Here is a 27,808-nt window from a genome sequence, read left to right as displayed (position 1 = left end):
TCTGTTTTCCTTCAGAGCTGAAGCTGCAGCCTTAATTCCAGCTGTGGGTGTATTTCAAGGCTTTTTTTGGTGAGCCCCCAGAGTTGAATTCATAAACAAGACCAAAATCTCCATTCTCAAGCAGCTTACTCATGGATGGGAAGGACAGATGCGTAAGAAAGCCTTTTAAAAAATGACAAAGGAATTGCAACTGAATTTGAGCTAGGTCCTCTGGGGACGGAGAAGGGACGAGTCTAGACCTGGCGGGAAGTGTGTGGGAGGGTGGCTGATTGGATCTGCAGGCACCAGAGGACAGCAACCCAGATGTGCCCATCCCCCGCCTGGCTTTTCTGGCCTGTTGCCTCCTCGCCAGGCTGGCCTGTGGGTCCAATCACTGTGAATTGACCTCGTTGGCCCACTGGCCAGGTCTGCACTTCTTGCTGAGCCTTCAGAGGCGGTGATTTGGCCCACTTCAGTGTCCCTAAGGGAAATTTGGAAAATTGCTTCTAATTCGTAGTCATTTCCTGAATTTTAGCCCTGGAAGCTAGGAACTAGTTCTGGCACATCTTTTTCTCTTACTCAAACTCAAGCTCACTGCTGTCCAGTCGCTTCTGAGTCATGGAGACCCTAGAGGACAGGGTAGAACTGCCCCTGTGGGTTTCCAAGACTGTAATTCTTTATGGGAGTAGAAAACCCGATCTTTCTCCCAAGAAACAGCTGGTGGTTTAGAACTGCTGACCTTGTGGTTAGCAGCCCAAGGCATAACCACTGTGCCACCCAGGCACCATCTCTCTCTAATACAATGTCTCACACAGGATAGCACTCTAGACATCTTTGAGGAACCAATCAATAAGTGAATTTCCTCAGCTCAGAGTAAACACGTTTCCAAGAACGTTCTTATCCAGCCAGTCAATGAGCTCGCGAACACTCCTAGGCGCATGCGGTCCCTTCGTGGCAGGATGAGTTACCTTTCGCACCATTTGTACAAAGTCCTTGGAGTTCTGAGGTGACAGACCCTGAAGCTGGCAGGTGCATGCTTCCAGAGAAGATGCATGGGCCACAATCAGGATGTTATTTCCTGAGGAGAGAAGAGGAGGAGAGAGGATGGTGAAGGACGTTTCCATTAAGATGTGTGCAAACTCCAAATTCTCGAAGCCAAATGGTAGAGAGAGGTGAGAATATCCGCAAGGAGTCAATCTACTCAACAAAAATTGGGAAAAGGTTTTGTGTTATTAAGGTAGCCTAATGTCTTTAAAATTTTAAAACGTAAGCTTTTAACCTTAAAATATATATTTTCAGGAGGTTGCAGGGGGGGAAAAAGCACAGGAGAGTTCCTTGTGCCCTTCACCCAGCCTCCCCACGCTCCCAACTGCAGCCCTGGGGAAGACTAGCAAGACCAGGAAATAGATTTTGGATAAGCAGCTTGTTCAAAAATTACACACTTCACAAGTATGCGTTTGCATGTATCTGGATACGTAATTCTGTCACCGTTTTGGCTTTGCATACCCACCACACAATTAAGATAGCTACTCTATTTCTGTAGGGTTATCTTACATTTGTTGTTGTCGGCTGCTCTGACTTGCGGTGACCTCATGTACAACCAGAGGAAGCATTGCTTGGCTTTGTACATCGGAAGGCAACATTGTCTGCTTCTACACCATCTTCATGATCCTAAAAGTCCACAGGTGTATTTTGAAGGAGCCTGGTGGTGTAGTGGTCTTGTTTGGGCTGCTAACCACAAGGATACCAGTTCGAAACTACCAGATCCCAGGGAGAAAGAGGAGGCTTTCTACGCCCATAACGTTACTGTCTGAAAGACCCACAGAGAGTTTTGCCTTGTTTGATCGGGTCACTATAGTTTGGTGCATTCCGAGGGCCTTCCTACCTACTGATTCATCCCCCAGCACCATATTGAGCTGTTGTGATTCGTTGTGTTTCATGAACTCATTTCTGGTAGTAGATACCTAGGACTGTCCTTCCCAGTTTGTTTTAGTCTGGAAGCATTTCTGAAATATGTCCACCTTTGGTGTCCCTGCTGGTGTGTGAAATACTGGTGGCACAGTTTCCAGCATCAAAGGAACATGTCACCCCCATGCAGTCCAAATTGACAGGTGGGTAGGGCTGCTATGTTTTCGAAGTAGATAGTTTAAAATACTGCCACTATAGAATCTTGAGCATTCGAAACTTGCTGGCTCTATTTTTTTCATGGAGAGCGTGGGGGAACTGAGGAAGACAATGACTTGTTACTGGTGCCCAGGAGGGGCCATCATCCATAACACTGCTGTCCAGGGCCAACCACCATTAGCATTTTGGCATATAACCTTCTAGTCTTTGTTCTATGAGTTTGAATATTTTAACTTAAAAAAAGATACTGTAAAGTGCATGCTCTTTTGTAAAATTTTTATAAATAATTACAGTGAACAGTCCTACTTAATAAATATTTGCCTTCAATGGTTGGAAACTTCAATAGCAAACACATTTGAGCTACAGAGAACATGGTGATTGCCTGGCGTCTGCTTGTACAGGTGTGCTTCTTTTTAGAGGTCCACACTCCGAGATCAAATGGTAGGAGAAACAGCGTTATATTCGAGGACTTCTAAATATGGTAACAGAGAACCTCTATCGCTGGATAGAAAATGAATGCGTGCAGGCTAGCCATCTAAGTCATAGAGTGCAGTCACACATCGTACTAAGTATGGTGTCACACATCCGGGAAACTATCTGTCAGTGCCAATCCTCTTTGGAAAACCAACCACTGAAAACCCTGTGGAGCACAGTTCTACTCAGAGATACATGAGCTCGACACCAGTCAGCTTAGTCCACGGCAGACGGTGGTTTAGGCATGGAAAGAACATGACAGATGTCACATTAAAGCATCTATAAGAGAAACAAACCCATTTTCTTTCCAATGCAGCAAGTCATCACACATCGTCTACTACCCATGATGGAGAAATGGTCACATATTCAAATTTAGAGTCCCCCAAAATGCCACCTACCTTTACTTTTGCATTCACTGATTATTTCTTTTGTAACTTGGAAGCTTCTGCTGATGTAAGAGTCATAGGATTCTGACACCACCAATTTGCTGACTGGAATGTGAGGTCTAAAACAGAGAAAGGTGCAAAGGAAGTGAAAGCATCGTGATCCTGTATCCAAGCAATTGCCTTTACTCTAAACATTTCTTCCCAGATCCTTCTAGAGTGCCCATGATTAATTTTGTCCATTCCCTTGAGAGAAGGATGGTCCGGGAGAGAGTATTCCCATAGAGGTGTGATGGGAATGTCCAGAGACAGAGGCGAGGTGCCATGGGACCAACGGGAAAGGGGAACACTGAGTGTATGTTTCACCCACAGTGTGACATACAAGCAGCTGAACGAATTGTAGGACCAATGGTTATGGATAGTCCCAGGTGACACCATTTCGATTTATTCTAGGTCCCAAAGCCATGGGAAGGGAGGCAGCAACGATGCAGATTTGTATATCTTTAGGAGACCAGCGTGTTCTTCACGACTATCGTAGGTCACCTTGCACATGCTGTGCTGTAAGGGTAGGATTTAGAAGCACATGTTATTCTTTGATGAGCTTATCAAATCCTCATCATCTTCTCTGTTTCTTTCTTATTTGGAATACAGACCATACACCTGCCGTAAGGGAATTTCGAGAGAAAGAAACTAAACCAAGCAAGCGATCGGTGTAAACAACCACAACAGCACAATGTACAAGGCTCATAAGAGCATACACCCTGCAGAAGGACCCCCAATCCAGGTGACTGAGTGACTCTTTGCTCAATGTCCAGTGTCTTCTATCTGATGGGTCTGTCTTTAAGGGACCGAGAATTAATTCCCAACTACAAATCAGCCCCTATACTATTTGAATCTCTGTGTTCTGAAACATTTATCTTGCATATAAGTACAACTCTGCCGCTTAAATTTCTTTCCGTCTTTTATCTTTCATTACTAGGTTCAGTGCACGGTGCAGAGGGTGATGAGTTCTGGATATAGGAATATATGAGGATAAGTTAAAAAATATTGCTTCTAGGACTCGAGTTCCTATGTGCATGGGTTTATTCCAAACAGAATATGTTTAAGCATGTCTTTGTGGTCAGTGGATGGCTGTAGATAAGGTATTTCGGTAACATACTTGTCATTGTTGCATTAAGGTGCCTTGTAAAAAGGCATGGTTTTTGTGTCATTTGGGGAAAGGGTTTGGGGAACAGGGCTAAAGCAAATCTTTAACAAAACCAAGTGGACATCTTCTTCAATCATTGATGCCTTACAACAAGTTTATAAGAATACTGCCCACATAACTTAATGTTTTTAGATCAACACAAAGTTTCAAGGAAGGTTGAGCAGACTACAAAGACGAGCCCAAAGAGGGAAGGCTGTACACGTTGGTGGATGCAGAAATTGGGGCTGAAGTTCAGCAACTGGTGAAAAAAGATGTAGAATCACCACTGATGAAATAGTTCCTGGGGTTGGGAATCTCAAGTGGCTCAACATTTTCAATTTTAAGTGAATATCTTCAGCAAGTTTTTCGCCCTATGGGTACCAAAGCATGGCACGGGGGTCCGCTAACCAAAGAGCTGATCTTTCCAACAGTCTTTCAAGCAAGATCAAAATGAATGAAGATGATTTTATGGGATGAATCAACCATATCCGCTCCCACCCCACTGTCACCACAGTCAGGGCCCTGTTTTGAAATTCTTGTCTAATTGGTGGGGTTTATTTCCTTCTATTAATTTTGCCTTGCCTTGATCCTTCCAGCCAGCCCGCTACGCCTGGGGCTGTTTTTATTATCAACTCTGACGATGGGTCCTGCTGTGTGTGAATACTTGGATATTAACTTTTATCAACCTGGTGGGTTCCCCAGACACTGCGTGCAGGCTGACCTTGAGTCCAATGTGAGACCAAGGCTCTGTCAGGGGGGCTCGTTAGCTCTCATTTCAGTTCCTGCCCTTCTGCCCGTCATCGGATCTCTTCCTCACATACTTGCATCAAAAGGCCTGCTCAGGTGACACAATCCGTTTCAGGGGGAGTATAAGAGCTAGGGGCTGTTTCTCATCTGCTTTCACAACTGATGTAGAGAAGTAGAAGCTTAATGCCTACCCCCAAACCAAACCAAACCAAACCAAACCAAACCAAACCACTGATAATGAGAAGAAATGGCTAAAGGCATTCACAATAATCAGAACTTGGAATGTATAAAGTATGAATTCAGGAAAATTGCAAGTGGTAAAAAATGAAATGGAAGGGTAAATGTACACATACTATGTCTTAGCGAGCTGAAATGGATAAGTATTGGTTATTTTGAATTGGATAATCATATGGTTTATGATGTTGGGGATGACAACTTTAAGTGGAATGTTATTGGATTCATCATCAAAAAGCACGTTTCAGGATCTGTCTTGAAGTACAATACAGCACCCCTACAAGGAATACCATTTAATACAACTATTTCATATTTCTATAGCAACCACAAATGCTAATGATGAAGAAACTGAAACATTTTATAAACGTCTGTATAAAATAAATCAAGCAGGAAATCAAGGTGCACTCATAATTATTAGTGATTAGAATAAAAAGTTGGAAACAAAGAGAAAACAATCAATAGTTGGAAAATATAGTTTTGGTGTTAGGAACAAAGCTTAGAGAGCCAATGGAAGTTTTGCAAGACCCATGGCTTGTTTACTGCAAGTATTTTCTTTCAACAACAAAAACAATAACTATACCCATGGACCTCACTAGATGGAAAATCTAGGAATCAAGTTGATTATATCAGTGGGAAGAAATGATAGAAAAGCTCAATAATATCAGCCAAACCAAGACCAGGGGCTGCCTGTGGACCAGATTATTAATTTCTCATATGCATGTTCAAGTTGAAGCTACAGAAAGTTAAATTAATGAGAGCCAGAAAGCCCACACACGACCTTCAGCATAACCCATCTAGATTCAGAGAACTGAACAACACTAATTACTGAAGGTCAGATGAACTGCCAGATGACATCAAGCACACCATACATGAAGAACGCAAAAGGTCGCTAGGAAGCCAGGAATGAAATAAAAGGCTAACGCGATGTCCGAGGAGACGCTACGAGCTGCTCTTTAATGTAGAGCAGTTACAGCAAGTGGAAGAAGTCAGGAAGAGAGCCGAAGAGAATACTTCAAAAAGCCCGCTTGAGAGGAACGAGCAGCGCAATGTGCAAACGTCTGGAGCTAGAAAGCCAAAAGGCCTACCTCCAGTAAAAGGAATTTAAAAACCAAGCCTTTGTTTGGAATACTGAAGGATTTCACGGGTAAAATATTGAACAATGCTGGAATCATTCAAAGAAATGGGAGGAATAAACACAGCAAGTGCTCTGAAAAGAACTGGTCAGTGTCGAACCAGTTCACGAAGTAGCCTATGATAGAGGACTGATGGTATCGAAGGAAGAAGTCCAAAGTGTACGGAAGGTATTAGTGAAAAAGCAAGGCTCTAGGACAGTGGTTCTCAGCCTGGGGGTCACGACCCCCTTGGGGGTCGAATGCCCTTTCACAGGGGTCATCTGATTCATAACAGTAGGAAAATTAGAGAGATGAAGTAGCAACGAAAATGATTTTATGGTTGGGGTGCTCACCACAACATGAGGAACTGTATGAAAGGGTCTTGGCACGAGCAAGGTTGAGAGCCACTGCTCCAGAAATTGCTGAATGCTGAGTGAGGCAATGCTGGAAGAACTCTGTAGGCTAAGTTAGGAAATTTGGAAGACAGTTACCTGGCCAACTGATTGGAAGAGATCCACATTTGTGCCCATGCTAAAGAAATATGACCTAACAGAAAGTGGTAATTACTGAACAATATCATTAATATTATACTCAACATTCTGCTGAAGGTAATAAAAAAGCAGTTGCAGGAGTATATTAACAGGGGGCAGCCAGACATCAAAGCTGGTTTCAGAAGAGTATATGAAACATCGGATACCATTGCTGCCATCAGGTGCATCTTGGCAGAAAGGAGAGAACACCAGAGAGACGCTTCCTAGTGTTGTATTGGCTGTGGAAAGGCCTTCACCTGGATGGATCATTATGAACTATGGATTACATTGAGAAGAATGGGGATCTCTCAACATTTCATTGAACTCATGTCGAACGTATACGTAGACAAAGATGTAGTTCTGTGAACAGAGCAAGGGGGCACTACATGAATTAAAATCACCAATACGGACAACTACCTGTGAGATAAGCCTTAACTAGTCTGTTCCTGGTGGTAGTGCAGAAAAGTACTTCCTCAACAGCCCAGGCCAGCGGTCCTTTCAGAGGTTTACCTGTAGGTTGTATCTACGCTCAGGCTGGCTGCAGCTAATTCTGACGGAGGGATCCAGGTAGGCAACGTGGTCCCAGCAACCCATTTTGTCCACTCAAATAATCCAGGCTCTACACGAATTCTCAAGTGATTTTCTTGTTGTAAACCTTAGAGAGGGAAAGAAAGAGACATCAAGATGAAGGAAATTCTATATAATGTTCTCAGTGGGAAAGTAAGTTACAGCAACTGTTTAAAAAAATTCTGATACATGAGCTGTTCTGTTTTGTTCTAGAGCAGTGGTTCCCAACCTTCCTAATGCCATGACCCTTTAATCCAGTTTCTCATGTTGTGGTGACCACCCACCCCCCCAACCATAAAATTATTTTCATTGCTACTTCATCACTGAAATTTGCTACTGTTATGAATCGGGCAGCCCCTGGGAAAGAGTCGTTGGGCCCCCAAAGGGGTCACGACCCACAGGTTGAGAATGGCTGTTCTAGATGTTACTTACAGGAGGAGGAAGCATGTGGATTTTGAACAAGGGTTTTTATGTTTGTGTGTGACACAATTTGAATCTCATGCTCTGGCCACATCACCACAACACACACCAGCTTTAGGTGGCCTCTGATTTAAGGAAAATATCACAAGTCATTATCCATCTGACTTATTAAACTCTGTAACTATCATATTTCCATTTAAAAAGTAGCTTCCATGACAGCCTGACCAAGAATCACCAGAATTCTCTTAGGAGTCGCTACTTTACAACACCTTTTATTTTATTTGAATATTATAGAAAATACAGTATTGAATATAAGAACTACGGCAGAAAATCTTGAGTTTTCATGTATTTTAAGTGTTCTCTCACTAAAAATACATACTGTAACACAACACCTGCCAAGTCTACCTTTTCACATGTGCAATCAGTGACAGCTATATGCTAACCCTGTTGTGCATGCGTCGTCAGTATCCATTGCCCAAGGTTCTATCAATGACTTCCCTTTTCAACGCGCTCTCTCTTGCATTTAGAACCCCCCCTTTTTTTTCTCGGTACAACTATCATATACCCATGCTTTCTGGTAGTGAAGAGAAGGTTTAATGTAGGTTAAAGAATGAAGATTCCAATAAAGTGTGAAATTCTTTGCTGGCGTGTCTATTTTTGCAAGTCAAGCTTCTATAGTCTGTAGGGGGAGGGGAGCAGCTTTACAGCAGTGGTCCTTTTCAAGTCTTTCCAATTATGGAACTAAAGAAACACGATGGTTAAAATCTGCAGACACTTAGGAACGCCGTCGTTGCTGTAAACAAAAAGCACACAAGAGCAAAGCAGGAGGAAATGATTTAACTGTCGATGTGCAAAAGGAGATCACTAGACACACTATTTTACAAACTTACATTCAGCCAACATGGCTTTATACATTCAAGAAAAACTATCTGTAACCCCCCCTTCCCCCATTACACTGCTAGCCTATGATAGTAAGACTATGGCAAAGTTATTTTTTCGAAGAATCATTGCTGAAACGTTCCAGAGTCAAACGGTTCTATTAGCTTATGTTCTCCTGCTGTGGGAGAGTGTAAATAGAGGGCTGCCAGAAGGATAGACCAGTTGGACTCATTACCCATCATTAAGATAAGAGCATCTTACCTTTCAGGATGTTGTGTGCTGTCTGAACGCAGCGCAGGGACGGGGAGCAATAGACATGATCAATAACGGTGTTACTCTCTAATAAGGCCTCACCTAAAAAGAAAATCCAAAGAGGAATGAATCAGTGGGATTTACACAGCCTCTGCTGGACTCTCAATGCCAGGCAGGCCCTTCAAACCACTCTTCTGATGGGGATGTACACAGGGCCAGTAGTTTCAGCCTGGCGTTTACCAAATGCCCCATAGTGTCTCTATGAAAGAGGAGAAGTGACAATATCCTTGTCTTTTTCTTTTTCTCTGGTGCTGGAAAAAACCCTTCAAAATGGACTCACTGCCATCAAGTCAATCCTGACTCCCAGTGACCCTATATAACGGGATAGAACTACTCCTGTGGGGTACTGAGATGGTAACTATTTATGGGAGCTGAAAGCCCCCTTTTCCTCCCATGGAGTGGCTGGTGGTTTCAAACTGCTGACCTTGTGGTTAGCAGCTCAACATGTAATCTCTACACCATCAGGATTCAAACCCCCCACCCCTACATACACTGAAAACCCAAACTCATTGCTGTAAAGTTGATTCTGACTCACAGTGACCCTACAGAATAGCGTAGCACTGCTCCTGTAGGTCTCTGAGACTGCACATCTTTACGGGAGTAGAAAGCCTCATCTTTCTCTGGAGGCAGCGGTTCTCATCCTAGGGGTCGCGACCCTTTTGGGATTCAAACGACCCTTTCACAGAGGTCGCCTGATTCATAACAGTAGCAAAATGACAGTGATGAAGTAGCAGCGAAAATAATTTTATGGTTGGTGGATCACCACCACATGAGGAAGTGTATGAAAGGGTTACAGTGTGAGGAAGGTGGAGATCCACTGAGGACCTGAGGCGTTTCTGGCTGCTGACCTGGCAGTTCGCAGTCCAATGCTTAGTGCATAAATGAGTTTAGCCCCACTATGCTGCCAGGACTCTCTGGGGCTAGAATGCCATAAAATGTTCATCTAGGAGGGACCTAGAGAGAAAATGCTCAGATGTGAGCTTCTTTTTTTTAAATCATTCATTGGGGACTCTTACAGCTCTTACCACAATCCATGCCTACAGCCATTGTGTCAAGCAGATTTGTACATATGTTGCCATCATTTAAAAAACATTTTCTTTCTACTTGAGCCCTTGGTATCAGCTCATTTCCCCCCTCTTAACTTTTCTCCATCATAAATTCTTGATAATATATATATTTTTTCGTGTCTTACACTGAACGCTGTCTCCCTCCACCCACTTTTCTGTTGTTTGTTCCCCTGGGAGGGAGTTATATGCCAATCATTGCGATCGGTTCCCCCTTTGTCCCCTAACCTTCCCTTCTCCCCCGGTATCACTTTTACTCTCTCATTATTGGTCCTGAGGGGTTTTTCCGTCCTAGACTCCCTGTGTTGTGAGCTCTGTAGCATTGTACATGCTCTGGTCTAGCCGGATTTGTAAGGTAGAATTGGAGTCATGATAGTTAAAGAACTAGAGGAAAGTTGTATGTTTCATTGGTGCTGTACTCTACCCTGACTGGATCGTCTCTTCCTTGTGACTCTTCTGTGAGGGGATCAGACTTGAGTTTTATGATAAGATTGAAAGGGATTTTACTAAGAAATTTAGAGCTCATTTTAATTTCATTGAATGCTACACAAAATGTCAGATTGTCATGCTCTTAGACACCAGAGGTTACTCTGAACACCTTCAAGGAGCAAAGTTGTTTGCTCCTTCAGCAAGTAAGACAGGCCTGTCACCAAATTCCATGATTTAAGCAAGGCTGTGGTAAAAACCATCTCTGAAAAAAGCTGAAACTCTGAAAGTCTGAGCTTCAACTAAGATAAAGTAAATGCTTTCTCTCCCCTTCCTTGGGAAATGGCTGATAAGCAGCATTCTGCGGGTGTTCAGTTTTACTCCTCCAAACCATGGTAAAATTAACTCGTGTATTAAGGCTTCTCTGTACACCCTCTAATAATTGTCAAATCTGTTGGTGTGAGAACTTGTCATGAGACGCAGGCTACGTGACAGGGAGTATATATAAACCTGCCTGAGATAAAGTTCCAGATCTTGGAGTGTCTACTGCTGACCCCCCCCCCCATGGCCTAATTGTATCTTATCTTTTATCTATAAGTATTCTCATTGCACACAGTACCCTCCTGGAACCCCTTAGATTTGTAAGATAAGAGCAACACCTCATACTTTATTCTGCTTTTCTAGGTGTCTGCTTCCTTTCTGTGCTGGAAAAAGTTCAGACACTTTAATGTGATGGTCAGTCTTCCATGACCTTGACTTTATCCACTTTTCCAGCCTCCTCTCTCGTCTAACCAGCACCTTGTGCTCTAGAAACAAGACTGTTGCTTTCGCACAGAAGGTTAATGCTATTTCTCATTCTATGGCTTTGCTTAGAACATTCTTCCCACTAAGAATGTCCTTCCTTCCCTCTTGGGTCCTTCTTTGTCCTAATGACTGCTCTTTCAGTCTCAACTTCCTCTTCCCTTATTTGCCTTCCCTTCTGTTTGATGCTTCCATAATACTGGTTATAGCTCTGCTATTGAGTTTACCAAATCAGGTGATATTTATATATTTTTATTTATATGATTTTATATGTTTCATTTATATCTTTTCTTCCCTGAGGGTAGAGACTCATGCTTAGATCCCCAACACCTAGAAGAGTTCCTTGAACAAAATCAACTATCAATAAATATTTGTTAAGCGATTGAATAAGGCAAGGCTTCTGTCTTCCTGACAGGCATGGAATGGACCAGAAGAATTGAGCCGCTTCAGAGAATCAACTGCCATATTAGTGCCCCGCCCTGTGTCTGTCTGTCTTCCTCATGCTGTTCTCTTCTGCAGCTGGGTGCGCTGATGCTGTGGTCGTGACCTGGAAGGCTGTCCAGTCTGCTCGCCAGCATGTAACTACTGCTGGCCTTTTCCATCACAGACCTTGAGATCGGAACTGCAGCTTGTTCCCTGTGGCAACCATCGAGGGCAAACCATTGTCCTCTATTTAATGACTTTCTAACGAGTCACTGGAATTGCGGAAAGGTTATTTGTGGGGAAACTATAGAAATGCCCCAGGAAGTATGCCCCACTGGGACTGGTCTTTGCAAGAATTAGCTGGGAGAGACAGTGCGATCGAGCGGAGACCCTTACCCACTAATCGTGCCTGCACACACCCAAACACAGTGATCGGGGAATCTTTCTCGTACTCCCGGAAGCCACCGCTGCGCTGAGGTAAGCTGTGAGGCATGTTGAGGTTGGTGCGTACATAACGACCTGGGAAAAAACACAATCGGATAAAGTCTACGTGGATTTCCTGCTTCCTTACGATGCTCCTGAATATCATTTCTATTTTGGCCCAAAGAGACAGAGACAGATGGGGACTATTGAAGCTGAGACTGTCTTTGATGGTATCTTAGAGGCCACTCTTCCATGCTGCTGGCAAAAGTGCTGAGACGTGACTTTCCATGGCAGTGACGACCATGTACACAGTCCTGTAAAGTGGGCATGCCTCTCTGGTGAGCAAACCTTCTGCGCTAACTGTGCTGCTCAAGGGAAAAGGAAATGGAAACGAGTCCGACCTAACGGCGGGCACTCTGGCCAGGGACTTCAGCCTCTGGCCCTCATTGACTTCACCATTCCACTGTAGCAAGAGAGCCACCTGCTTTGGTCTCCGGTCCCTGGCATCCCAATCTGTCGACTGGGTACCAGAACACCTAACCATTCCTTAAAGCTCAAAAATATTTAGGAAGCGCTTATGATGCAGCAGATTACAGTCATTTTCATAGCACACAGCTGTGAGTAATACAGATAAATGTAGCTTAACTGCGACCCCTAGAGGCCATGGTAGGTATGTCAATGTTGAGCAGGCCAACCAAGCACTCACCTTTGGCATCAAAGCATTGGGATAGCCAGTACTTCCCGAACACAACGTCCATTCGCTCACCATGCCGGCACACAAAGAGGCACCGCTTTTGAGGGCCGGGTTGGCTGTTGACTCTCAGCGGCTGCGTAGAGAGAAAGTGGAGAAACATCATAGCAAACAGGGATACCCAAGAGCCAGGTGCCAAGTGAGCCGAGCTCGACCACAAGTTACATCAGGTGGACTCTGCAGTGAGCGAGCTAAACGCGGGCTTACTTACTAAGGGCCTCTCTCCCGTGTCTTCACCACACCGCGTGAAACAGACCACTACAGCTTAGTAGATCAGGGCAAGCAAGCTCGTGCTGACCTTGCTTACCGGGTGCTCTTCCCTGTCAGGGACTGCAACACCGAAAAGACTTGGATCTATAAGAAGATGCTGTGAGGCTGGGAGAGGGACTGATGCTGACCATACTTAGAAGTCAATCTTTGATGTGAAACATGGAAACTATTCACTACAGATTACCCAGTAAGCCTAAGTAAGTCGGTGTTTACCTTGCTTATGGGTAATCGAACATTGGGTTCTGTGCAGGTGGGACTTGGATATGTCCCGTCACTACGTGGGCTTTAGTTGGCCTATCTGTGAAATGGGAATAGTCAGGCTTCCATTACAGACCTCACAAGTTCTTCTGAAGTTTAAATGAGGTGATGAGCAGCACGTGTTTCTCAATCGCAGAAGGGTTTTATGAAAAGGGAATGACAGTTGCTGCTGTCTTCGTAGGAGTAGCATGCATACTGCCTACGTGCATGCTTGTGTTCTCAGAGACAAGTACGCGGGGACGGTTGCCACCCATGGGTGAGCAAGTCAGCAGTCTCGGCAAGGCGTGGCCAGATGACCGTGATTTCCACAACTGCTGGGCGGATCCTCACGGCTCGTTCTGCATTCCTTCTCTGGTGGACTCAGCTCCTCCCAGGTCCCTCCATGGTGCCAGGTGTGCGGCAGCCCGAGTCTCACATGTGCGTTCCATTTTCTCGATAAGGTTATCAGGAGATCGGTAGCTCGGCCTTTTCCAGGCATTCTCCTTTTGTTTTCTGAGTCAAATTTGGACGCTTGCCAAAGTGGTCGCCCCTTTTGATCCTCAATACGGTTGCACTTCCCACTTGCCTTTGACTCTGCTGTTCACCCACTACTCCCCGGCTGCTCCCCTCTCCGATTTTCCTTGGAAAAGGTAACGTATTTTGAGCATTCACTGTATGTTACGTACTGGGCTTAGGGCCTTATTCTTATTGTTTCCTTTCAGTTTTCACAAGAACCTGTGGGCACTATCTCTACTTGGCAGATGAAATGTTCTCCTTTCTTAGTGAAACAGCCTTTCTTATGACTCTAGACTTGAATCCTAGCCGTCATTGTATGTACACTCCTCTCATTCCTCCTAGCCTTCGATTGTTACGTCTCTTTTGGATTCCTGTGTGGACAGATCAAGAACCCTTTGGGAGGCAGCTGCTCTCAGGTCATCCATGGATGGTTAGGGCTGAGGATGTGACCCTAATGACTAGCCTTACCTGCATGGGCTGGCAAATGATAGTGAGGGGGGTCGTCTCCCCCAGTGCTTGGTCATCGAATTGCCGCTGCTCCAGTGCTCCATCACCAAATGGGAGAGAGTTGGCAGATGATGTGTTTAAGATTGAGTAAGAACTGCAGAGAAAGATAAGGGGACTGTCAATTGCTTTGGCCAAGGGTCCTCGGCACTCCCCGCCTGGGCTCAACAGGACTGAGACGCAGTCTCAGAGCCATGGGATGGCAGGCAAAGCTGAGCAGAGGACACCATATTCCCCGGGGGAAACATCACGTGGGAGGAACGTCTGGTGGTATACCAAAGCCCTGCAGTTAATACGTCAGGCTAGATGGATTTCTGCACTTACTGAGCCTTTTATCCCTCTGGGCAGGGATGGGGCCCAACAGGTTAGTGCTTCTCACAATGTCACAGACATGGTTGGCACCAAAGGCTTATTATAAGATAATGTGCCATCAATTATATACCATTGCTTCCAGCTATTTTTCTGGCTGAAAAGTAATGTATAATGCCCCCTTTCTTTAATCTTTCCCATGGTAATTTACAAACGAGAAGGAGTTTTAAAAATTATATTCACCTCTTTGCCTTTGGCTCCCAGTGGTCACGAAAACCCTACAGCCATTATACACCCATCTACCCTCGTCAGTCTCCAAATCCAGTCTCCATGTAAATAACACATCCAGCAAGGTGAGCCGACAGAGAGCGTTTCAGAAGAGAAATCCTTCTTGCCAAATGAGAAGAACTGTGAGCCAAGAAGTCCCATTTCTGAGGGGACCACTGTGCCGCACAGCCACATAAGTCCAAACGAGGTCCTGCTGAACAGAAGGGAGACAACTCCGACCGTGGCTGGCTGCTTTTGAATGGTACGGGCTCCAACAAGGCGACCTTCCCAACACTGCCACTTCAAGTTGGTCATTAGGCACATTCCACGCACATCTCTTTCTGCCCCACGGCGCAGTGTCAAGAGAGAACGTTGACATTTTAGCTTTCTTGCTTCTTGACACTCGGGCAAACGCACATCACAGTGTACTCAATAGAGTCCTAGTTTGTGCCTGTTGACCCAGCAATGTGTCCAGTTTAGCACCTACTCTGGATTCTTAATGTATTTGTTGTGAATTGGGTGACAGTATGTAAATCAGGCCATTTTTCCATTCAATAATTTATGTACATTTTGTTTCATCTCATTGATTGTAAACCCCACGTTACATCATTCCTCCCTCCTTCCCCGCGTTTCCTGTGTCCATTCCTCTTCCTGTCCTAACCCGTCTGAACTTGGTCCTTGGGGAGCCCTGCCCTTTGGATCTCAAATGGCTGATGATTCTACGGTCCTCAGATTGCCGCCACTCCAGCACTCCATCAGCAAATGGGAGAGAGTTGGAAGATGGCGTATTTAAGAACACGTAAAGAAGGCCTGGAAAATATGAGTTAGTAAAAAAAATCGTAACCCGAATGACTACAGTGGTGTTCTATAGTCATGCAAAGCTAAGCACTCATCTCGGGCTTCACAGTACCCCTGGCATAAACGCACTCATGCTCTCCATTTTACACATGTGCAAACCGAGGCCCAGAGAGGTTATGTACCTTGGTCAGGGTCACGGAGTCAACCAGTGGGAGATGTAGAATTTAGAACCCAGGGTCTTGAACATCCCAAACCAAATGTCTAGCTCCTACTGCTTCTTGGGGCTCTGGCGGCACAGCGGGTCATGTGTCGGGCTGCTAATGGCAGGGTCGGTATCTTCAACCCACCAGCTGTTCTGAGGAGGAACGATGAGGCTTTCTGCTCCCATAAAGAGTTACAGATTTGGAAACCCACAGGGCAGTTCTATTCTGTGCAATAGGGTTACGATGACTTAGGATCGACAGTGAATCTGGGTTGTGGGAAAAAAAGTGCTTTGGGGGGACATTGGTAAACTGCAAATGGTAGACCTTCTTGCCTTCCGCGTGGGAGAGCGGGGTATGTTTCCCACTCAGTGCACTCCCTGCACGGGAATCACCTACCTGCCAGTGATGGCTGACATGCTGTTATGATGCCGGGCACCTTCACCGTAGCTTCCACAGTAGGTGATCTCCTTCCCCCACACCAGTGAATGAAAACCCTGTGCATCATGGGTGGGAGCCAAGCTGTGGCTGATTGGGGAGCTGGTGGCGGAGCAGGCGGCATTGGGCTCCCCTGTGCAGGGCGTGGCCGGGAGCTGAGCAGACGCGACACCAGCTAACAACAGCTGTGCTTTCTGATGTGTCACTGCGTGGTAGTATGTCCCTCTGTCACCCTGTTTGGCCATTGGCAGTTGGTAGTTTAGTTTCAGGCATGGTTCCCTGGGAAATCATGTCACTAGTAACTTCTCAGGCCACAAAGAGGTGACCACTGACCTCTTGTGATGCACTGACTGGTCACTTCAGCTCAGTCCTACTGCAGCCTGAGCCCTAAGTGCAGCTAGAGTGGCGAGTGGCTGGGGTCCTTCAGCAGATTAACAAGCTTCCCCCCAATACTTCTCACTAGTTCCCCTCTCAGGAAAGGGATCTGCTAGCTAGCTGTTCATCTTCAAACAAAACACTTTTCAGTTCTGCATTTACTAATTCATTATATTATGATTTTCTTTCTTAATCATGTTAAAATGGCGACTTTAGAAAGTCCTCTTATTCACATCAACCTTGCAACATTTCAGAAAAGACATGTAGTTGGAGGACCTGAGTCAGCTTCAACCTTCCCGTTTGTACCACCAAATGCTGGGGGTTCAGGACGCTGGGGGGTGGGACGTCAGGAGGAAGAAATCATTACTGGGTAGGGGGTAATTAAGGAAACAAGTGCTCACTACTAGATTTGGATTCGTGGTTTGTCTGCTGGTTGCTCATCAGGGGAGGGGACTTCCTTTCTTTTCTCTCTCCAGGACAAACATTTGCTCAAATCACTCCTCTTGGCTTCTCTTTGAACGCAGTAATGACAATGTCAGCCACGGTGCAGCTGGTGCCCAGGCTCCCGGCTCTTGGCCAGGTTGGCACATGGCAAAAACAAGAGGGGGGCGGACCAAACCAGCATGCATCCCCTGGCTACCTGCCTGTGCACACCAGGAAAGGACTGGCTTTGAGCTTCTCAAATGAGGAAAGAAAAGCTGATTTTTGTTTTTATTTTTTTCCTTGGTGACAAAGTTCTCTTCTAGGTATTCATGTGCCAGGATCATTTAGCACATCAAGGGGCAGTTTACTATTGGTATGGCTGATTATCTATCTATCTATCTATCTATCTATCTATCTATCTATCTATCTATCTATCTATCCATCCATCCATCCATCCATCCATCCATCCATCCATCCATCCATCCACCCACCCATCTACCTACCTACCTACCTACCTACCTACCTACCTACCTACCTACCTACTACACAGGAGCCCTGGTGGTGCTGTAGGGTAAAGCATTTGGCTATTAACTGCAAGGTCGGCAGTTCAAACCCACCAGCTGCTCCTCAGGAAAAAGTTGAGGCTAGCTGTTCCCATGAACATTAACGGCATTGGAAACCCTAAATAGGGTCACTGAGTTGGAATGGTCTTGATGGCCACGGGTGCGTTTTACAGTATGTGATGCCCCTAAGTTGTACATGCATGAGGTTCCACGAGTGGGAAGAGACTCAGTGGTGTGTCACTAGATCTGTAGATTCTGCCCAGCTACCCTGCGGAGTCCGACCATCCTTAGCCACGCCCCAAACAATGCCCTCGAGCAGGGTGCTGTAGTCCAGATAGGGCCCTGCAAACTCATTAAGACCAGCGAATGTCACTTATATCTCCAGAGAAGCCGTGCCCCATTAGGGGTGAGTTAATGAAATGTTTGACCAGTATGGACTGTGGATGATGTCATAAATATCCAAATGGTCCTTCCCTCTAAAAAGGTGCCGGCATGCTCCCTCTCCCCCTCTAAACAAAGAAGTGCTGGATTGACACCATACTGCAGCCAGAAGAGACAGACCCCCAAGCAGCTTCAGCTCAATCCGTGCTCAAGAACTCAGATAGATAATCTATCAAACGGTGTGGGCAGAGTACTGCAGAATGACCCAGCAGGCATTTCCCCAATGCCCCAAGCCAACTTGTGTCCTGGCAGTCGGCAACCAACAGAGCCTTCTTCCTCCTGGTCTCCATTTACCATTACTGCTGCGGTCCCATCCGCGGCCCGGCCCCTTCCTGGGAGCTGGCCAGGGCAGTGCTGCTCTACAGTGTGGCAGACGAGGGCCTTTGAGTTCGCTTACCCATGAAACACCCAGGTGCTGCACTCGTCGGCCTTGGTGATGTAATTCTCAGGCAGGAGCCCCGAGCAGCCAGTGGTCAGGGATGTGCCACAGAGCCAGCCCTCGCTGGTGCTGGTCTGCTCCATGGGGGCCATGAAGATGAAGTCTCCAGGGACCAGCTCCAGCTCGTCGTCATTCTGGGGGCTGTACGGGTAGATCACCTGCAATGTCTGCAAAGGGAGAGAGGGGCGAGTAAGAGCGGAGGCCGGCCACGCTTCCAGGGTGGGCCTGTGTCCTGCACGAGCAGGACACCCATCCAGATGGTGACAGTCACAGGGGCCAACGGGGTCTACAGACTCAGGAAAGCCGGATTTGGACCAAAGCCATTTCTTCTCTTTGGGGGGCACTGTGGGCGCATGCCCGGTGCTACTGGATGGTTCCAGAGCTCCCTCAGGCATGTCTTCACTCGCCACCATGGCTCAGATACAGCTTTGAGTCATCGACCTGAAAAACCGACAGGCCTTCCAGGACATGGCTATACAACTGCTCCATCTGCTGGGGGGCCAGTCCTCCCATGGGGTTCACAGGACCCGGAGGAAGGAATGGGGAAGGACGCCCTCTTCGGGGGGCACTCAGCTGCTTGCACAAGGCATGGACCCTGCCTTCAAGGAGCTTTCTTTAAACCTATGAGAACTGTCGGATCTCGTGAACAAAGGCCTTGAGAGAAGAATGCCTCAGTGACACGAGTGTGCGCGTCCGGGTGAGCAGCTTTCTTCAGGGAACGCATGGCGGCCACACGCTCCTTCCCGGGGCTCAGAAGAAGGCCCAGCGCTGCCCGCCCCCCAGGCCAGGCCTCCTGCGGGGGGCCTCCGTCTTGTCCCTTCCTCTCCTGTTTATGAAAACACATCGGCAGAGGCAGGGGGGTCATCTCTACTTCAGAAAACACTTATTCTACACACTCAAAACAGCTGGCAGCAGGAGAGTTTCGTAGCGAGGCACCCTTTTGATCCCACTTCACAAGGAATACAACCAAGAAGGTTGCCCAGCTTGCCCTCCAGTCTCAAAGTCATTCCTGGCAGGCTAAGTATTCTGGTTCTGGTTGGCCTCATTAAAAAAACAAAAAAGTAACAATTTAAGAGGAAAACTCTGTAGGAGAGAGCCTTGCACCTAGAAGGAGCTTAATTATTTCTACTAAGACATGCTGCTCCAGCTCCCCAGGTTTCAACTCCTTCCTCCTCGCCAACCCTGAGCCACGGTCCTGCGCTTGGTCGGCCAGGAGCTAATCAGCCCACAGGTATCAAGGTGAGTCGTCAGAACATGTTATCAGGAGAAATTTCCTTCTGGAAGTCTCTAAGGAGAGGAGCCAGTCAAATGTGATTTTTCTCCAAGATGGAAGGGAGCAGGCCCAGAAGTTGTCCACCCCTCTGGATTTCTGATTTTCCTTCAGTCAGGGCATCCGTTCTTTCCCGAAGTCTTCTTTGCAGGGCCTCTTCGTTCCAGACCTGGCTCCTCTATCAGGTCCCCATCAGCGCCCACCACCTATGCGACAGGCTTTCCTAAATGGACCAGGACATTTCTTCTGCTGGGCTGTAAAAACAACTTAAGGAGGTAAAAAATAAAAAATCACAAAAACACTCTGAAATGTAAATGCTTGTTCGACCTAAGGCAACATTCCTTCCCGCTGAACAGGGAGAGTCAGACACGGAATCGAGGCCACGGAGACAAGTCAGAACTCCTGCATCGCTGGTCCTCAAGCATAGTGTAGTCTTGACTGGCAACGTCTCTGGTCCGTACGTGTCTTTCCCTTGAGAAACTTGACGTGACTTCAGGAAGGAGCTGATTCCTCCTGTCACCTAGACCGGCGATTCTCACCTTCCTCGTGCAGAGCCCCTTTTGTACAGTGCCTCAGGTGGTGGTCACCCCCAACCAAAACATCATTTTCGTTGCTACTTCATCACTGTCATTTTGCTACTGTGATGAACCAGACGACCCCTGTGAAAAGGTCATTCAAGCCCCAAAGGGGTAACGACCCACAGGTTGAGAACCGCTGACTTAGAACCTGGACTAGTCACTGCCACAGAGCGCTGGTGGTGTCATAGTTACAAATTGGACTGCGATCCACAGGTCAGCTGTTTGAACTGCTAGCCGCTCCTCAGAAGATACGACATTCTACTCCTGTCTACATTTACCACAGTTACCATCTTAGAAAGTCAGAAGGGCAGTTCTACCCTGCCCTCCAGGGTACCTGTGAGGTGGCAAAGACTCCATGTGTCAGAGTTGAACGGCTCCAAAATCTTTCAGTGGCTGATGTTTGGGAACTAGACCACCAAGCCCCCCTTCCACAAGGAGCTTCTTGGTAGACTAGAACCACCCACCTTTGGCTAAGCAGCCAAGTGCATTACCATTTGCATCACACAGGGAAGGGGAAGTACCAGGGGCATCTGCACATTCAAAGCAGGTAAGCTGTCTAAAGAGCAGCGGGAGGAGACCCAGGCATTCTCCTAAGGCTCCGGGCATGCTGCTGAGCATCTTGGGCCAAAACGATTTCCTGCTCTGGACAGGCCTGCTGGCGCAGTCCATCACACCTGCCTCCTGGGGCCAGGGAGGAAGGAAAGCAGTAGCATACGTCTCGAGTTCTTGGTCCTGTCCAAAGGCTTCCGAGGGGGAGAGAGGCTGAGGAGAGCTTTATATGATCAGAAGGAACAGTAATAAATGAGCTTTTACAAATAAGAGATAAAAGAGGCCAAGTTATTTTTAGAAAATAATTAATGTGGGCGTTTGCTGCCTCTTTCCTTCCATGCCAATTGAGCAGAATGTGGGTCGGGCAGGGAAAGCAATTGCCCTGTGTGTTAACTGGGGGGCAGTGTCTGTTAGAGGCTGTTCCTTGTAAAATTCCACGGCCATCTTCTGTCTCTAAGAAGGGTGCCTTTTTGGCGTCCATCGCATGTAAGCCCTGGCATACCCCCCCCCCTCCCTTCCTCTCAGACGCAGTGGAAAGCTCTCCAGCAGCCACTCCCCTCTGCTATCTTTAGGGTTTGTCCTAAGCAATTTCAAGGGCAGTCAGAATACTTAAGTAGGAGCAGCCAAGTCTGGGTATTGTGTCTGCAGAATCTTACATCAGATGAGTCAGAGGAGGCCAGAACACCCTCATCACCAAATCCGATGAACCTGCAGGTCTTGCAGCCTCCAGCCCAGGCCCGGTCCTCAACCGCCGAGCCATGGCAGCTCTTTCTCACCTCTCCAACATGCTGAGGAGGTAGCCTGGTTTCGACAAGTCCCCTACCAGCCTGAGCTTCTGTTTCATGTTAAAAAAAAAATTCTAAGGGATTTTAAAAGGTTACATCAACAAATACATCAGAACTTCTGCTGTTGAAAAATTGGAGGGCAAATATGTTAAGTCTAATCTCCTTGGTAGACATACTTTTTCCAGTAAACTATGGGCTGGGTTGTGGTCTTTTTTAGATGGAAGGCTGGCCTTCCTTGATCAAGGTCCCTGGGAGCTTTAGCTCTGCTCCTAACTTGCTACTTAGCTTTGGACCAGTAATTTTCTCTCTTTCAGTCTAGGTTTCTCCTTCAGGTTAATAAAAAAAAAAAAAAAAGACAACATCATTTCCCGTCCCGTGGGAAAACGTAGTGAGTATTCCTTGAGAGGGATGCTAGGATCATTCCACTCCTGGCGCTTGCACTGGGGTACCGTGGGTCCATTCTTGCCCCCATTGTGATGAACTCAGACTCAGCCCTGTGTTTCCTTTGCATGCGTGTCCGTTCTCAGGAGTCTGTGCTGGTGCAAATGCTCAGTGTGCAGCTGCTCGGGAAGACTGGGGGTTAGAATCACCCGAAGTGCCTCGGAAGAAAGGTCTGGTGATCTACTTCCTAAAGAGTAACCTTTGAAAACCCCATGGAGCACGGCTCTCCTCTGACACACCCGGGTCCCCCGGAGTCACATCAGACCCCACTGCAAGTGGATGTATATCTGTCCTTTTTCCCTGCTGACAAGAAGGCTTCCTGAGGACTGAGTTCCATTTCACCTTGTATGGGACAGATGACATTCGCCAAATGTTGATTTGTTTGCAGGCCAAGGGTACTGACATGCTTTCCTCAGCTAAGGTCAGGATGATGCCGTCTATCTATTCACACTGTGAATTTATATGCAAAATAAACATTTTCCAACAGTTTTTCTATCTCTTCTCCCATGTCATTTTTATATTTCTCTTAAGGAAGAAGGTCACGCGGACAATCATGGGAGTGATAGGCACAGGAGTCGTCTGGGAGCCGGGGAGGAGAGATGTGAGCCTGCCGCCTCCCCGTGTGTTAGACAGAGCCTGGACAAAAGTTTGGGTCCACTGACTCTTGGTATTCACTTCACGGCTTCCCTTAGCCTTCTCCTGGCAGCACCGTGGAGCAAGCACTCCTGGTTCTGATTGGGAGGGTCCAATCTACACCCCAATGGAATCTGGGGCTACAGTCAGACATTACCTCGTGGTTAGCAAATCGGATGTCCCGAGAGAATATGGTTGCCACCCAGTCACACCCTAGCTTCACATCAATGTTCTGGGCTAGTTTCTCCAGGGTGGGTAGGTGGCTAGCTTGGAAGTGGTAAGCCAGGGTCACATGCAGCTGCTTCTTATGAGGTTCCACATGCACTTCTGGAAAAAAAAGAAAGCACAGGTCCATTAGAATGTGGTATTCACAGCTGTGGTGGCGATTTTGGAAAGAACACAGCAAAGACTGCTTCCCGAATAACAAGAAGGGAGTCCCTGGGCTGTTTCCCTCTCGTCAGGTAGCAGAATGAAAGGGGTTAAAAGCTCTCGCGTCAATCACTCTGAGCCATAAGGAATCCTAGATTTAGCCCGAGAGGGTTCCCCGTGGGTCGCCTCCCATACAGATGAGGAAGCCGAGGCTCACAGCGCTGAAATAATTTCTGTAGAGATTCAAAGCCAGCTTTGTAATTATTCAATGCCCAAGGCGAGCCTGCTTCTCATTGGAAATGAAGTCTCTTGGTGTCTGCGTAGCTCTGAAGAAAAAGTGAGGAAAACTCACAACACATTTTCAAAGCTTAACGCAGGGGTGCCCACCAGCAGCACTTGTTAATCCTTTGGGTAGGTTTGGGAGCCCTGGTGGTGCAGCAGTTAAGTTCTCGGCCGCCCGCTAAGTGACAGGAGAAAGACACAGCAGTCTGGTCTGTAAAGGTGGCAGTCTCAGAAACCCTCGTGTGTGTGTGTGTGTGTGTGTGTGTGTGTGCGCGCGTGCATGCACATGCGGTGGGGGGGGCAGTTCTCTCTCCCACCAGGTTGGCATGACTTGGCCTTAACAAGTTGGCAGTGATATGATAATTTTTTAACTCCGTTGTTGGGGGCGGTCCTATGTATCACTGGGTAATTTGCACCGTCCTTGGCTTGTGTTTACACCAAGTTGTGATGCTCAAAATCGGCGCAGGCTTTGATCACCTGGCTCAGGGGCTGTTGGGGAGGTGGTCTAAAACCATTCTTGGCTGAGAACCACTGGTTTAAAGTGTGTCAAGTGCGATTCTAAGATACCCTCAGAACAAAAACAAGCCTACCTATGTGATGGAACATCCACACTTGTCTTTGGCACTCCTGTAAATGAGGAGACTCGCCTCCTGCCCAAGCAAATGCCCAAGAAGATGCAACTAGGTCGACTCCAGGGACTGAGCAATAAGGGCTTTGTACCGTCACATAGAGGCCTACTAACTGGGGAAGGAGGAGAACTCGGGCCTGTGGGCTTTAGTGCTTTCCCTGCTCTGCTGTTGCTGTCAGCCAACATCAAGCAACCCCGACGAATGCCAATGGCGCACGCAAAGCGGTGATGCTCTCTGGCTTGGCATCATGCCCATCGCCTGTGGTGGATTGGATAGTGCTCCCTTGTGATCCGTAGGGTTCTTGCTGACTGGTTTTCAAAAGTAGATCACCAGGCCTTTCTTCCTAGTTCATTTTCATCTGGAAGCTCCACAGAAACCTATGCTGCATCATAGCAACACCCCAGCCTCCCATGACAGATGAGTGGTGTCTGTGCACGAGGCACCTTGACCTGGGTCTCCTGTATAAGGGACAAGAATTCGATCACTGAGCCACTCATGTCTCCCCTTTGGTACTTGTATCTCTTTAATGAAGCCCCATAAAGCAAGAGCTTTGTGCCTTGTCCACACGGCACTTCCAGTGCTTAGCACGCTACAGGGAAAGGACATCATGCTTGGTACAGGGAGGGGCAGTGACAAATAGAAAGACCCGGAAAAGAGGCTGCGGCAGTGGGCCAAACAAGAGCTATTGTGAGGGTGGCGTGTTCTGCCGTCCACAGGGACCAGACTTGATGGCCCCTCACACAACAGGTTGTAGTTGTGTGCTGAATGACGGAGTCTTCCTAATGAAGATAGAACGAGATCCACTTGCTGGAGGAATTGAGAGTTCAGTCAGTCAAGTTTACCACGGCAGTCTTTGTAGGGAAAAAGTAAGATCACCAGTCTTCTGAATTTGGGTTCTAAGGAGATGTGTCTCATTAAGGTTACTGGGGCTGGGGCAGCTTCCCTGGGCAGGGACAGCTAGTTCTCCAAGTGACCACCAGGGGGCCACACGCGGGCAGAGAAAAAATACCGGTCAAGTTCTCAGCTTTCTGGAGAGAGCTTTGCTCCTCTCCCTTCTTACAAGACTTTTAAGAATTGGCTACAATCCTGGCTGAGACCCCTTTACTCATTTGTGAAGAATATGGGTTTTGTGGCAACGTTCGTTTGGGTTCTCGTGGGAGTTTTAAATGGTTCTAGTTTTTAATTCCAAGAGCTACTGTCAGATGAAAAAGAGCCATTTCTGTGAAGTGCAACCTGAGGTAGAGGGATCTCAACAAACAACAAACAAACAAACTCACTGTGATTGAATAGATTTTAACTCAGAGTGACAGGGCAGAACTGCCCCTGTGGGTTTCTGAGACTGTAACTCTTCACAGGAGTAGAAAGCCTTATCTTTTTCCCTCCCACAAAGTGGCTGTTGATTTCAAACTGCTGACCACATGTGGTTAGCAATCCAACACGTCATACCCACTATGGCATCGAAGTCAGTAACCAGGGAGTGGTCCTGGGGCAGAAAAGGGAGCTGGATAGGAGTCTGAGGTCATGCCAATTGCCAAGTATCGAATATGACTTCAGGGCCTGGTTCTCTCCATGAGTGGAGATCTCCTTGGGATCCTGTTTGCTAATGGTGGGTCCTGACCAGATCCTTCCTCAGGCTCTAAACCCGATTTGCTTGTTTGTTTTTCTGAGACAAAAATGTGAAGGCCCAGTTCCTGGTGAAATCAATAGGTAAGGCAACTTAGTAAGGGAGGCACAGGCCAAAGGCTAGGGGGCTGAGGGCGAATATTGTGACTTTGCTCAGGTGTTCGCTCTCGCTGGTTCTCAGTGTGATATGTGGGCTGCCAAACTCTGGGTCTCTCCCGGTTGCATGGCCAATACTCAGACTCCGTTTCCTTGACTCATGCCCACCCTTGCTCTGTCCTGCACACACACCCTGTGCATTTGTGCCTCTGCTCAGTCTGCCTTCCCACCCAGCAAGACCTTCCTCCACTGGACTTGTCGACACCTTCCATCAAGATGAAGCCCAACCACCTTGATGGGCCCCTCTCCTCAGAGCTCAGTCATGACATGTACTATCCAGAGCCTGAATCCGCTTGCTCAGACTGCACCTGCCCTACCAAGGGAAGCCGCTTCTCCTTTGCTGTGGTGTCCCTCATAGCGCAGAATGGGCATCCACAACGCGGATGGGGCTTTCGCTCTCGAGGTGCCGATAAAGACCGGCATGTAGAGAACAGCAGGGAAGGCCCTCACTAAGCTAAGCACGCCTATGTCTGACAGGAGAGCTGTGTTAATTTTCCTCTGGTCTCTCCCCATACCGCCCGCCTGGAGGCCAATTCCAGGGCCGTACGTTGGTTGGCTGGCACCAGGGACAAGCAGAAGCAGAAGGCATCTTAACAGGCTGTTTTCAGATGGACTTTTGAGTCTTGGGGCACCAGTGGGTTTCAGCAGGCTGAAGAGTATTGGGACAGTGGGTTTCATTATTAAAATACAAAGTGGTTCTATTCTCCTCGCTGCACTGTGCTACACGCAGAGCAACGTCCTCTGTGCTCACGGCGCGAACGACAGTTCCCAGATCACCACCTGCCTGAGAGGGAGATTGAGCGGAAGGAAGAAAGTCACTGCCATGGGGTGAGGCACTCAGAGCAACGCTCTAGGACCGAGTAGGACCGAGTAGGGCCAAGCCTGGGGGCTTCTGAGGCTGGAGCGTTACAGGAGTAGAAAGAAAGCTTCGTCTTTCTCCTGCAGGCCAGCTACTGTTTCAAACTGCTGACCTCGGGCCTAGCAGCCCACCATGTACATCTCTCTACCACTGACACTTCTGAGCGAAAGGAAGGACGGGTCCTTAATTCTGAGCTGGGAGGAAATGGGGGAGCTGGAAGGAAGACACTTCGAGCCCAGATGTAGGGCTGTCACTTGTCATTCTCAATATGGAGGCTAAGAAGGAGGCATGGATGTTCTCTCAGAAGGTGAGCAGAATGGCAGCTGAATGCTCTGACAAGGTAGCAGAGGGCTTGGGTGTTGCAAGCAAGTGGACGGGCTTGTCATGTTCTGTCAATCCTACAGGACCCTCCATCTCTCCACAGTGATTTCCCATCCCTTTCCCTCTAAGCTCTTTGACAGATCAGCAGGGCCCAAGGCTGGCCTGGGGGACGTTTGCTCACCAGTTTGGGATGCAGCCTCCGCAGCAAAGTCCGCAGCAAACTTCTTGAGGACCTCGGCGCAGTCTTCCTTCACAAAGAGGCCGATGAAGTTGGAGGAGGTATAGAGCTCCAGGGGAAGAGGGGCTGCGAACTTACACTTCCAGCGGCTGACGGTGTTCTGCAGGGCCTCCCCCAGCGCCTCCACCTTGCTGTCCTCACACTGGCAGAAGCAAACAAACCGGCCACATTCAGAAAGGCGGGGATAGGAACCTGCTGCCAATTAACATGTGACACCCTCTTCACAGGGGCTTGAGGCTGATGATGCCATTTCTTACGGAGCTGCAGACTCCCAATGCTCACACATGGACTATCCAAGTTGGGAGATGAATTGAGAGCATGGACCACCTATGCCTGCCTTCCTGCCCTGATGTGGCCCCTTTGAGCGCAGCCCGGACGAAGACAGGCAGACGGGGCTCGCAAACAGGTACGGATGGAGGCATGTGACAGGAGGGAGTGACACAGCTCCAAGAGCAATCTT

The 27,808-nt window shown here is 47.5% G+C and overlaps 1 protein-coding gene across 2 annotated transcripts in view; it reads right to left on the bottom strand.

Moving 5' to 3' along the window:
- UBASH3B (ubiquitin associated and SH3 domain containing B) overlaps window positions 1-27,808 on the bottom strand; it is a 170,838-nt gene that overhangs the window by 2,023 nt on the left and 141,007 nt on the right. For both annotated transcript variants that reach the window (XM_075546732.1, XM_075546731.1), the window contains exons 4-13: window positions 27,292-27,490; window positions 23,029-23,198; window positions 18,574-18,782; window positions 14,327-14,459; window positions 12,791-12,911; window positions 12,058-12,180; window positions 8,897-8,989; window positions 7,280-7,424; window positions 2,976-3,082; window positions 948-1,057 (exon numbers count right to left, since the gene is read on the bottom strand). In XM_075546732.1, the coding sequence (XP_075402847.1) occupies window positions 948-1,057; window positions 2,976-3,082; window positions 7,280-7,424; window positions 8,897-8,989; window positions 12,058-12,180; window positions 12,791-12,911; window positions 14,327-14,459; window positions 18,574-18,782; window positions 23,029-23,198; window positions 27,292-27,490 (1,410 nt within the window). The remainder of the gene's footprint in view (window positions 1-947; window positions 1,058-2,975; window positions 3,083-7,279; window positions 7,425-8,896; window positions 8,990-12,057; window positions 12,181-12,790; window positions 12,912-14,326; window positions 14,460-18,573; window positions 18,783-23,028; window positions 23,199-27,291; window positions 27,491-27,808) is intronic.

This window comes from Tenrec ecaudatus, chromosome 4 (genome assembly GCF_050624435.1).
Source record: "Tenrec ecaudatus isolate mTenEca1 chromosome 4, mTenEca1.hap1, whole genome shotgun sequence".
Taxonomy (NCBI): Eukaryota; Metazoa; Chordata; class Mammalia; order Afrosoricida; family Tenrecidae; genus Tenrec; species Tenrec ecaudatus.
This window is presented reverse-complemented; position numbering and strand designations above follow the sequence as displayed.